This window comes from Lutra lutra, chromosome 15 (assembly GCF_902655055.1).
Source record: "Lutra lutra chromosome 15, mLutLut1.2, whole genome shotgun sequence".
Classification (NCBI taxonomy): Eukaryota; Metazoa; Chordata; class Mammalia; order Carnivora; family Mustelidae; genus Lutra; species Lutra lutra.
This window is the reverse complement of record NC_062292.1, coordinates 7,633,638-7,646,178: the sequence shown is the minus strand read 5'-3', so window position 1 is coordinate 7,646,178 and position 12,541 is coordinate 7,633,638. Positions and strand designations below refer to the sequence as shown.

The following is a 12,541-nucleotide window of genomic DNA, read 5'->3' as shown; positions in this document are numbered from 1 at the left end:
ACTGGTCACCCAGTAGCCAGAGACGCCACCAGCCTTGTTTCACTGCTGGAAGGAGTCGCAATTCATCTGACCGTAACCAACACCTGGTCTGGATAGGAATTCCGCCGTCCCTGCGTGCTGGGTTTCACACACCACCACTGTGTGCCTGGGCACTGCTCCGTGTTGCGGTTTGCATGCGGAGAAATGCATTTAATTTTACAGAGCATGACCTATATGCCAGGCTCAGTGTTAGGTACTGGGGCTGCACAGACAGACAAGGTCTTGCCCTCAGTTGTTTCATAGCTACTGGGGGCTCCTTTTGTCCTGGGGACAGGATGGCAACGTTCCAGCATTAAAATGATCTCATAGGCTAACTAAGCAGATTCTGAGCTCAAGTGATGTCATCCTTCTGTGGCTAATTTGGGACTGGGAACTAGAAGCTTCTATTTTCACTGATGGTCTGACTCAAAATAAAGTGTTTTCTTCCATGTTGATCAGATAAGCAAGTCTCATTGGTAAGCAGCATCTTAAAAGGCACTTGATGAAGAAAATAAAATAGACGGAAATGAAGTCTGAACTTCTGTCTACCTCGCAGATGTGTCTTATCTAGGAGGGGATATGTGACGAGTCCTATCTAGGAGGGGAAGTCTTGGGGGCCTGCAGCAGCAGCAGCCACCTCCCCCCCCAACACACAGCTCTCCCGTCACCCCCCACGGCCACTGTGAAGCCACAAAGTGCAGGCAAAGTCCCTCGAGGAGTCAGGCTTCCAGGACATCCCCTCTCGGAAACAGACGCGCTGATGGAGACTTCCTTCCACTCAAGCCCTCCCACCTGCCCTGGCCACTTCTCCGAGGTGTTCGCACTTCACTTTCCACACCTGTCCCCCGAGAGTAAAAGCTTGTAGCCAGGAAGGATGAATGACAGGGACCACCATAGGACAGGACGGAAAGCAATTTGAGTTTGTCCTAGTCCCTCTGTAAGCCTACAGATCTACACTTGGCAGGGGACAGGCTACTTGTGATCACATTAAAGAAACTGAGTCACCTGAGGGCACTCCTCAGGACTGATTCAAGTCATCCCAGGAAAGCCCATAAAGCAAGATGAGGACTGAGGTTGGACTGCAGGAATGTCAAGTTCAAGACGCAGGAGCTCTGGTGGCTCTAAGGTTTGTACACAGCAAGGGCTTAGGGCAGCAAGGGGGTTGGAATCACAGTTATCCGGGGTTGGGGGGGCTCACTGAAGACAATGTACACAGCGAGTATGCTTCCGTTCCACAGGCTTCCGTGAGCTCCAGCAGACCCCAGAAAACTACAGATCAAGCAACCTAGAGATGTTCTGTGAACGTTTTTATTCACATAAATAAACGTGGGTTTATTATGGTTAAGTGGGAAGTCCACTTATCTCCTTAGCAGCCTTAAGGGGAACTGGCAGGTTTGGTGGGGGTGGGGGGTGGTGAAGTGGGGGGACAAAAGGGAGAAGAATCCTCAAGAAAGTGAGATCCTGGAACCCCCAAAATGAGACTTTTCAGAAGGAGAAATTGCACAATTCCACACCCCGATGGATCCAAGATCACATAAATAAGGATCAAAGAGAGGTGCTTGTGTGTGTTGGTGCTGACCTCCCAGGATCATGCACTGGTGTCAGGATGGACTCCAGACCACAGCAGAGGGAGAAGACCGGCGGTGAGCTCAGTGGAAAGAGTGAGCTCGGGTAGCTCTTGCAGAAGGTTCAGGAAGTGCGAGCAGAGCGGGCCAGGCTACAGGCAACACAGGAGGGGAGTAGTGGGAGAATCCGTGCTCCCTGAGCCCCCACCGTACCCTCTCACGTGCACACGGACATCCCGGATCTCCCCACCTTTCACTGTCACACAACCCCAGGAGAGGGGCGAGAGCATATACTCCTATTGCTAATGAACGACATGAAGCTCCAGATTTGGGACCCGAGCCTGTTCTCAAAATTGTTCTTTCCGTGACCTTCCGCATATCTGGTAGAGTCAAAGGAAGGCTGGCAGGTTGCTATTGTAAGAAGGTGGGACACAGGCGTGTTTATAGCTGGAGAGAAACGAGTCTTCCTCATCCCCCATTGCGAGCCACGCCCCCATCCCCCTGCCCCCCCCACCCAATGTCTCGTTTGACCCGCTCTCTCCAGTCCCAGGACCCCCGCCCAGGCCCCAGGTCGGAGGATGCGGGGACGGCCAGCCCAGTGGGTGCGAATCAGCATGACCTTCACCAGCCCGTGTTCCACAGCTTTGCCGCGGGGCAGGTCTAGGAAGAGGAAAGCTGGGCTTTGCTTACTTACGAAGACGTCGGTAGCCGGGACTCCGGGTCAGGCCCGGGCTCTCCCTCCAGCCGTCTACCTCGCGGCTCTTCCCATCTCCTTCCCCGCAGCTCTTGTGGCATCGATGCTATGTTCTCTGGCGCTGGTCACCTTCCGGACGACTGGTCCTGCCCCTCGTCCGAGGAGCCCAATGGGGCCCCACAGCACCCATGGATCTCCTGCTCCCCTCAAAAAAGCAGCTTTGGCACAAAGGAAAACAAGATCTCCCCACTCTCTTGCACGACAAAACATTCCAGGACTGTGGCCCTATTTTATCTTTTTCCCCAAGTCCCTTGTTCTCTGACCCCTTTACCCCCATTATATCCTGAGTTAGGAAACATCTCAGTCCTAATAATGATGGACCAAACACTGCAGCTGGGACTTATTCTCCCCTGGCCCCAATCCAGAGCTATTTCCTTCAGGCTTCAGGCCTCAGTGCGATTGCTGGACTGGCTTTTGGGGAGGGCGGGTGTGGGGAAAGCGTGGGATCTGGGGCCAGGCCCTCCGCTAGCTGCTTCGCATAAATGAGTTCATCCAACTCCCACTTAGCCACTCTGCCTTAGGTAAAACAGACCATTTTAATCAGGTAAAAATAATCATTTTGCAACAAGGAAAACCATAGTTCATAAAGTGGAGTGATTTACCTATGATCAGAAATTGAGGTGAGAATTGGGAGGGCCAGGCCTGGAGCCAGCTCTGTGGGTCCTGGGAACTGGATGGTGTGGAGGAGCCCCCACGTCCGTGAGCCCTGGCTGAGGGTGCACGGACCCGCGCCCCCCGCCCCTGAGGCACCTGAGGTTTCAACAACATGGTGCTTCTGAAAGCTGCTTGGCTACAGTCGTGCCGTCCACACCTCCCCCTTGTTCTCCCAGCTCCATGAGCACATGTGCCCTTTCTAAAGACAGAGGATGACGCCACCATTTAATCACTCGATGTCCTTTCCTGAGGATTAACCGAAGCGCTGAGATTCACGCTCGGATTCTCGAAGCAAACGTGGAGAACCTACCATCACCTTCCTTCCGGTCGCTCTCTGCTCACTGGAGGACCCCACTGCCGCCATACTCTGCCGGGAAGTCGGCGTGGGAAGCGGAAACCATCTGCTCACTCGGAGTCCCGAGGTTGGCCTGCACGTGCATAAGTTTCTGGAAGCAAACCCTGGACGCTGGAACCTGGGAGATCTGCGTCTCGCCTCTTACAAACCACTGGATCCCAGGCAAAACAGTTAGCCTCTATGGGCCTCTGTCTATCTCTTGAAGGGAGATCTTGTTGGGGGGGGGGGGGTCGCTGGGCTTCCTTCCCCCCTCCACGGCAGAGAAGATAAAACTCCAGCCTACACGGGAGTGTGCCCTACTTTGTACCAAATGAGAGCTTTAATCCCAGCTGCCTCTCTTGCTGGCTGTGTGACTTTGGACAAATGCCTGTACCTTTCTGAGTATGTTTCTCTCCGTGAAAACTGGCCAGGACTGCTGTGGGGGTCATGTAGCCCAGTCCCGGCCCGCCGGCAAGACGGTTCCCTCCTGAAGCATGAGAAGGCTCCTAGTGAACCACTGTTTGGCCTCTCCAGAGTCCTTCGCCCAGATGTAGCTGTTGGATGACGCAGCCACTGATTCTACTGTGACCCTTCGTGTCTCCAGCAAAGAAATATCTTGAGCTGATGGCGAGCAAAGTGACTTTGTCTGAGCAGCAAGTGCAGGTCTCCACCCGGTCTCCACCCTTGGGACTGACCTCCTCCTGCCCGGGGAGGCAGAGGGGAGGGCGGGTTGAGGAGGCCTGATGTCACACAGCCCTACATAAGGGCCTCCTTTAGGCTCCTGTGGGCGGTTTGGAAGCAGCTGGAGGAATGAGTTAGGTCCCGGTTGTGGGGATTTTTTTTTTTTTTAAGTCAGACACAGGCACAGCTGTTGCACAAAATGCAGACTCCACAGAAAATCCAAAGCCTCAGACCCTTCAAGCAGAGGAAGAGTTTAGGTAAAACTCTTAAGGGAAGCTGTCTGGGTCGCCAGAGAGAGGGAAGAGATTACAGACTTCTCTTGCCGTTTACTTATTCTTTTGTCTTTGAAATATTCATAGCAACCAGACAAGAGGAAGTTGCTGGAATCCGGGCAAAGTTCCCAAACAAGATCCCGGTAAGACTCCATTGGGCTTTTTGAAGAGGAGTATACCCTGTCCCTTGAAAAGAAAAAAAAAAAAAAAGAAAAGCGGGGGGGACCCCACTGTCTCTCCCTGTTCTGAGTTTCTAAGATGGTGAGAGCTCAGGGTCACATTCTTAGGGACTGACCCTCTGACAGGTGATAGTGGAGCGCTACCCCGGGGAGAAGTTCCTGCCTCTGCTGGACAAGACCAAGTTCCTGGTCCCGCAGGAGCTGACCATGACCCAGTTCCTCAGCGTCATCCGGTAGGTGCCACAGTGAATGTCGGGGAGTGTGCTGGGTTTTTTCCGTTTGCTTTGTTAGTTGGTTTGGTTCCGAGGCTCGGGGCATTCTGAAGAGAGAGAAAAGGTTTCTAAAAGGTGACTCGCCTTTTAGAGTCTGCAGTTCCCAGGGAACGGTGCCGCGGGAAAGATGCTGTAGCTTATACAGGTGCGAGAACCGCACGGACAACCAGTGTGAAGAGAGTAAGAGCCGCTGACTTTTCTAAGAGGTTCGGAGGTCGTCTTGGCTCTGGAACGAGTCCAGAAGATCCTTTCTTCCACACGCTGCTTAAAACCCAGTCTGCACTTTCCCAGGCGAGACACAGTACCTTTAAAGTGGGGGAGTGGGGTCCTCTTCCAAAGGCAAATATTCCCTGAACTGCTCAGACTCTGGGAGGGAGGACAGGGAAGGCTTCCCCACACGTGCTCCTCCCTGGGGCTAAAACACAGCAAAGAAAATGGAGCCATTTTTAAAGCTTAACAGGGTTAAGTAGTGTCACCCGACACACGGCTTCAATAAAAGTGATTTGGGGCTGGGACCCCTGGGTGGCTCAGTGGGTTAAGCCGCTGCCTTCGGCTCAGGTCGTGATCTCGGAGTCCTGGGATCGAGCCCCGCATCGGGCTCTCTGCTCTCTCGGGGAGCCTGCTTCCTCCTCTCTCTCTGCCTGCCTCTCTGCCTGCTTGTGATCTCTCTGTCAAAAAACAAAAAAACAAACAAACAAAAAAGTGATTTGGGGCTAATGTGAATGCAAACCCTGGGGGGGTGATTCTTTACGGGTTGGAAAGTCCGGAGAGGCCTGCCCTCACACACCGCATGGCTGCTCGTGTCTTCAAGGATTCAGCACGAGTGTGCATTTGTCCTGATGAGTTGTGTTAAGAGCATCCTGATCCCCTCTCCTCAGGGAAGCCGACGTTGGCCGGGTGTGAACAGAGCGGCTGAGGGAACGTTAGGATTACATCCCCTCCCCACCTCCCTCAGAAACAACCCATTTAGCTCTGAGAGCCATTCTTTTTCTCCTTTCTACACAGGGGTCATCTTCTCTTTTCCGCCAGCCCTGATCCCCGCCCCATCCCAACACTGGGTGCTCCAGGACGTTTAGTGAGCATCAGTTATGTTCTCTGTTCTTTCTAGACTCTGTCTTTGTAACAGTGAACAGAACAGACAAATATCCCTGCCCCCAACCCCCTTCTCCAGGGGAGGATGCCAAAACCCTCACTGAAGGAGAGCATGGAGGGCCTTCTGGGTGGTTAAGTGTCCAGCTCTTGGTTTCCACTCAGTTTGGGATCTCAGGGTTGTGAGATCGAGCCCTGCGCTGGCTCCACACTTGATGGGGGTCTGCTTGGGATTCTCTCCCTCTCCCTCTATCCCTCCTGCTCATGCTCTCTCTCTATCTCAAATAAATAAATAAATCTTAAAGAAAAAAAAGAAGGAAGGAAGGAAAGAAGGGAGAGTGAGAAGGAGAAAGGAAGTAAAAGGGAGAGAGAGGAAGGAAGGAAGGGAGGGAGGGAGAAAGAAAAGGCAAAAGATAGGAGGTGGGCATGCCAACTCGGGAAGGTCATGCACACTCAGAAAGGTCATGCACTTGTCCCGGATCCACCCGTTTCCACTGTACAGCCACTTCTTTAACCCCGAACACCCATGCAATTGTCAAAGCTGAACATGGGGCTATGTTGGGAGGGATTATCCGGTTGTCCAATTAGTCAGTTTCCAGCCACCTGTGTCCCACAGCCGCCTAGACCGAGAGCTCAGAAAGTCCAAAGCTCTGAGACCAGAGAGCGCAGGCTGTGCCTGCGTCTCCAAGCAAACGGAAGGTGTCGCAGGGAGACAGAACCCTTGCCTGGGTGTCCCCATGGTCATGCTGTCCTCCACCCCAGGATGAGCCAGGCCCCAGACTGACCTTGACATTTACAGCACGTCCAACTGAACTTTGCCGCTTCTCCCTCTCCTTGAGAGGGGAGGAGAGGTGGCAGGTGGAGAAAGAGCAGCAACCTTCCCAAATGTCATCCCAAGGCTGTTGAACAGTGAGATGCTGGGAGATACTGTAATCGCCTTTGTATGTCCGGGGATGTATAGACCTTGAGTTTCAGAGCAAGGACCGGCTTATTCGCTTAGCATTTTTGTGTTGAGATGTCTCCTAGTTAGTGATAGGATGGCCTTGCCTTTTCGGCCCAACTGGGAGTACTTAATGGTCTTTTAAATCTGCAGGAAAGGAGTAGGGAGCAATTCAGTCTTCCCGAGGGTCATGATCCCACAAGCTGAATCAGAATCCCTGGGTCTGGAGGGGCGCCTGGGGGGCTCAGTGTGTTAAGATAAGCATATGACTTGGGCTCAGGTCATGATCTCAGGGATGGAGCCCCACATCAGACTCTGTGCCCAGCAGAGAGTCTGCTTCTCCCTCTGCCCCTCCCCCTGCTTGTTCACACACTCTCAGACAAACAAACAAACAAACAAACAAACAAACAAAACTTTTAAAAGAACCTGTGTGTGGAGTGCAGGAATCTGCACTTTCAACAGCCCTCGTGGGGAACTATCAAGTTTGAGGACCGTGCACTCGTGCGGGGAGGTGGGCTCCTTGGGTAGACGTGTTTGCGGCAAACAGAGGTTAAGTCCGGCCTTGGGTCAGGGGCCCATTCCCTGCCCCTTTAAAGTTCTCCCTTCCTGCCCTCTCCTTCCTCCACACCCAGGAGCCGCCTGGTCCTCGGGGCCACTGAAGCCTTTTATTTGCTGGTGAACAACAAGAGCCTGGTCAGCATGAGTGTGACCATGGCAGAAGTCTACAGGGACTACAAGGACGAGGATGGCTTTGTGTACGTGACCTACGCCTCCCAGGAGATGTTCGGCTGCTCGGGGTCAGGGCGGACCCTGCCGTTCTCTCCAGAACATGTCAGGAACCAGTCCTTGAACCCGTGGAGGGATGGACCGCCTCCTGCGTGTGTGTCGGGCCATCCAGGGAGCCACGCTGCCCATCTGTGATCGGCAACGCCCCCCCACGACAGGAGGTCCGGCTGTCCCGGTATCTTTGTGGGGCTCCATGCTCTTGTACCCTCTGAGACAGCGGGTGGCTCCTGGGAATTCTGTACCTACTGAGTCTCCTCCGAGTAAGAAACGGTGAGCTTGTGTGACGGTTTTCGGTGATGAGCTGGGGATGGATTTTAAGTGGCTTCGGTGGTGGAAGCCGGCAGGCCCTTGGGGAGCTTGAGTTCAGCCCCGTGTGGGGAGGAGTCCCATGTGGGCTTGGTCACAGGGACCCTCGGGCGGTGGACCGGTCCCTGTGGACCCCCATGTGGAGCCGGTGTGAACGGGCTCATCTGGGGGCGGGGGCCTCCTCTGTGTCCTTGCAGAGATGACCGCTGTGTCTCCACTGTGTTCACCTGACCGTTTATTTCCTCTTAGATTGTATTTTGTGTGTTTGTGCCTAAGATGCCCCGTTCAGTATAAAGTCACGGAAACCCTGTGCTTGTTTGCGGCGTGCCAGGCACCCTCATCGCAACCCTCTGTGGCTGATTATTGTGACCTTAGTACACAATGACGAACGGAGGCCCAGAAAGGTCAAAAATCGTTTCCAAATTCACACACAGCAGGGAGTGCTGGGATGGGAGCCCGGGGAGTCTGGCTTTAGAAGCTGCCCGCACTCCTCACTCTCTGCACTAGCCCCCATCTGAGGGGGTTACTCTGCGTGTTCCAGCTGGCCGCCAAGCTGCGGAGCCCACGTTCACTGGCTCAGCCCGTGGCAGAGACTTGCAAAGTGGGAAGCGCAGCAGAGCTTGGCCAACAAATGTTGGTGAATGTTTGGTTCGGCAGCGAGCTCCAGCGTATTTGGCAGGGAAGGCTTTGCAGGGTGTTCAGCTCGAGCTGGGTTTTGAAGCATGGATAGGAGTTCATCGGGAAAGGAATTTTGCTCGTGTATACTCAACATACCTTTTTGGAGCACTTCCTAAACGGTAAGCGCTGTTCCAGGTCGTGGAAATTCAACATTGACCAAGACAGGTAAGGTCCCAGCCCTCAGGAGTCCCTTCGACTGAAGGGAGGGAGGAAAGACAATATTCAAGATGAGTTTGGATGCTTGTAAGTACAATCAAGAAAAGTAGGACAAAACAGAAGGTGATTCGCAGATTTAATCCTCACTGCAGGATGGCCAGACAGAGCTTCTGGGATCATGCCAGGGAGGGAAAGTGGCCGAGCAGGTCCAAACATGTGAGCTTTACAATCAGAGGGGATTCTGGGGCAGTGGCAGTAGGGGAGGGGGAGAGCACTTAGCCAGGGGCCAGGTGTACAAGGTCAACTTTGCTACGGTATTTGGAGTTTGTTCTAAGGTTGCTAAGCGGGAAAGGAGAAGTGTTCCAACTGGAGAGAGAGGCTCAGGGAAGGTGTGATCCCCCTTACGTCCCCCAGGAGCATAGAGCTGGCCTGTGGCCCCCGCTCACTCTCGGGATCTGCTGTCCTGCTCCAGGCTGCTTTTCCTGACTCCCAGGTGGCCAGCCTGCCCTCTCTCCTGCCCTTGGCTGTCCTCTCCCTGCCTGGCTTGCCCCCTCGACGGCTCTACTCACTTCCTCTAACACCCACTCATGGAGTCCTCTTTGCCATCTGCCAAGTGAAACACGCCTCCCAGACTCGTCGTCCAGACAGATCCTCTTGCTTCGCCGCGAGCAATAAATACTCTTCCGGAATGAACCCATGTCCCCGGATTGACTCTGAGCTTGACGAGAGGTGGTTGGCGCTGGATAGCCACCTAACCGCCGGTGCCGGCGGCTGGTGCTCCTGCTCTCAGCCTTACCCGTTTCCATGCCTGCTCTTGAACCCAGCATCTAAGATTGTCATCATGCTGGGCTGTACCCGGGTGAGCTCCTGGGGTCTGTTCCATGTCCAAGACTGTTCCCAGTATGGCTTCCCTCCTGCGTCAGCCTCTGGCTGCCTGGTTTGTGGTGGACAGTGCTCGGTGTCCTGCTGCTGTCTCACCTACCAGCCAAAACTCACAGGTGGCATAGAACCAGCCGGGCTATTTTTATGCTCGTGGCATCTGTGGATAAGGATTTCCGAAAATGCACAGTGGCCACAACTTGTCTCTGCCCCCTGACATCTGGGGACTCAGCTGGGAGACCCAAAAGACTGGGAGTGAGTTGAGCAGCTGGGTGCTGGGATCATCCAGAGGCTTCTTCGGTCTCTCATCGGACCCCTGGGCCCAAATGACTCCAGGTTGGGCTCAGCTGAGCCTGGAGGGGCTCCATGTGGCCTCTCTCAGTGTGGATTCCCGGACGGCCGTATTCGGAAGGAGCAGTGAGGGGCACGTGATCCAGGGAACCAAGACTGCGGCTGACCTGTCCCTAGGTGATGAATCTCAATTGATTTGGGGTGGGATTTTTTTTTTTTCTTTATTTTCTTCACATCTACTCAGATGCATAAGATTAACTGGCAATGGGTCCTTTGATAAATTATGACTACTTTTCTGTTATGGTATTCATCATTTCCTATTGATGTTTACAAGTTCACAAAGTTGAATAATTCACTCTTTGTACACCATGAGTATTAAAATATTCACCCAGTTCTTTTTTATCTTGTTTATGGCAGACTTTCTCACGTAGCCGCTTTTTATCCTTAGGTTGTCTTTTCCTTGTGGATTCTGAGGTTGGTTTCTCAACAGAAACTTTCTTCCTACTCCACGATTAGAAACAATGTATACCTATCCTGAGTTTACTTCTAGCAGCAATGATTTCACTTTGTTTAAGTTGAAGTACTGGAGCCAACTGGAATTTATTTTGGTAACAGAAGAATGTATGCAGGTTCCATTCTTCCCAAATGCCTAACCAAGTGTCACATGCGGTTTTAATAAATTATCTACCTATGGACGTTTGAATTTGCTCCGATTACGTGTTTATGTCTTATTACCATAACAACAACAACAAATGCTTAAGAATAGTGGACTGTGACTCTCCTTTTCTGGATTCCCTGCGGCTCCCGGAAATGCTGAGCACATTTGGCTAATTCATGTTTGGTGATAAATTCGAGAACCTGCACCGTCAGCTTCAGAGGGAGATACCAGAATTATGGGACTGTGCCATTGGTTGTTTCCGCGGTGATCAGGTCAGGGAGGAAACCGTTTGGGTTTTGCTGCCTGTTTAAAGTCATTAGCCACCCTCTCCCCACTACCATAAAACGAAAGGAGGGCAGATAAGAACGCACTCGCTTCTGTCTCGGCAAACGTAGGAGCTAAAGCTGATCCGATTGCCTTCAGCGCCTAGACCAGAGACCATCAGACTGCCGCCTGTAGCCATCGGACAGGGGCCTATCTGTGTAAGTAAAGGACTTCTGGAATGAATGCAGCCTCACCATTTCTCTTCCATAGTCTCTGGCTGCTTCTAGGCAATAATGGCAGAGTTGAGAATTTGTGATGTAGACCATATAACCTGCAAAGCCTAAAATGTTTACTATTGGACCCTTTACAGAAAAAGTTTGCTGATCCCCTAGTCCAGGTTTATGGTAATGATCTTCTCATCAAGAGATCTCAAGTGGGGATGTCTGGGTGGCTCAGTCAGTTAAGCGTCTGCCTTCGGCTCAGGTCATGATCCCAGGGTTCTGGGATCGAGTCCCGAATCGGGCTCCCTGCTCCTTGGGGAGCCTGATTCTCCCTCTTCCTCTGCTGCTCTCCCCGCTTGTGCTCTGTCAAATAAATAAATAAAATCTTAAAAAAAATAAAAAGAGAGAGAGAGAGATCCCCTGGGATAAATCATATAAAAAAGAAGTTTCTTTTCATTGTTGTTGTTTGGTCCGGGAAGGACAGCATTTCCAGGCTGCTGGGCTCATTGATTTTGTGTGGCTAAGTGACTGAATGGAGACACATAGATCCACAGGCACTCCTAATCACAGCTCATACTCGCCAAGTCTCCTCTGGGCTCACTCACCTTTCATCTGCTTCTGAAACATGGATGGGAGATTTCTAGGTGTGAACTGTTTCCTTCCAGGAACAAAAGAAGCCAGTTCACACCGATTTCCCAGCGAAACCCCTCCAAGTTAGGGGAGCTCAGCTGCTTCCACAAGACTAGATTCCAGATTCAGGGCAGGACTTCCCAGCCTGGGCACAACTGACATTTGGGTAAGTAATTCTCCGTGGCGGAGGCTGCTGTGGTATCCTAGGGTGCTAGCTGCACCCCAGCCTCTCTTTACCGATGCAAGCAGCACCGTCCCCTCAGCCCAGTGGTGACACCGAAAAGTCTCCAGGCATTGCCAGATGTCCTCTGGGGGGTGAAACTGCTCCCTGCTCAAAACCACAGCTCAAGCCTGCTCTAGACCTGTACACACGTGGGTCAGCCTCACCTAGGAGCTGGTTCAAAATGCAGAAGTTCAGGGCTGTCTCCACAACTACAGATGGGAATCAACAGTTTATCAAGATCGCTCAGGTGATTCGTAGGCTGGAAAGTGCAGACATCATGCTCCATCCACACCCCTGCCCCTTCCATAAGCACACAACTCGGCCCAGCACCGTATTAAGAGACAACGTGGTGTCCTGGGACGATCCAGAACTTTGTCATCAGACAAACCCAGGTTCAAAAGAAGAGCCTTCCCCGTGGGTCTCGGGGATTATTTATGTCCTCATCTGGGAAAAAATCTCTTGGTTTTGCTTCAGAACATGAAGACCTTCTGAGTAGATTGTTGTTGAAAGATCAGCAAACATTTCGTATCAAAGTTTGCAGATCACTTATGTAAGTTTCCCACAAGTGATGAGATCAAAGGCAGCAAGGTCTGCACTAACAGAACCACACCAGGAGCGGCTTCCTCCACCTTACAAAGCCCAACTAGTTCGGAGCCCAGGGGACTCCGCGGGCGTTTACGTCGGAGCCGCC

General features: G+C 52.5%; 1 protein-coding gene across 2 annotated transcripts; it reads left to right on the top strand.

The window, feature by feature from the left end:
• Positions 1-4,116: 4,116 nt before the first annotated feature.
• MAP1LC3C (microtubule associated protein 1 light chain 3 gamma) lies at positions 4,117-10,592 on the top strand. Of its 2 annotated transcripts, XR_007123192.1 has the most exons (5): positions 4,117-4,263; positions 4,366-4,421; positions 4,584-4,690; positions 7,391-10,031; positions 10,303-10,592. XR_007123192.1 is itself a non-coding variant. In XM_047705779.1 (4 exons), the coding sequence occupies exons 1-4, from the start codon at positions 4,206-4,208 to the stop codon at positions 7,677-7,679; spliced, it is 510 nt and encodes a 169-aa protein (XP_047561735.1). In that variant the 5' UTR covers positions 4,117-4,205; the 3' UTR covers positions 7,680-10,256. The 2 variants fall into 2 exon arrangements, 1 of the variants encoding a protein (XP_047561735.1); XM_047705779.1 differs by lacking the exon at positions 10,303-10,592 and having other exon boundaries at positions 7,391-10,256.
• Positions 10,593-12,541: the final 1,949 nt, after the last annotated feature.

What these genes read in the sequence shown, in the direction of transcription:
- MAP1LC3C (XM_047705779.1), top strand. Translation starts at nt 4,206, where the DNA reads ATGCAGACTCCACAGAAAATCCAAAGCCTCAGACCCTTCAAGCAGAGG. An exon ending in AGTTCCCAAACAAGATCCCG is followed by an intron (nt 4,422 to 4,583) that starts GTAAGACTCCAT and finishes ACCCTCTGACAG; the next exon opens with GTGATAGTGGAGCGCTACCC. An exon ending in CAGTTCCTCAGCGTCATCCG is followed by an intron (nt 4,691 to 7,390) that starts GTAGGTGCCACA and finishes CTCCACACCCAG; the next exon opens with GAGCCGCCTGGTCCTCGGGG.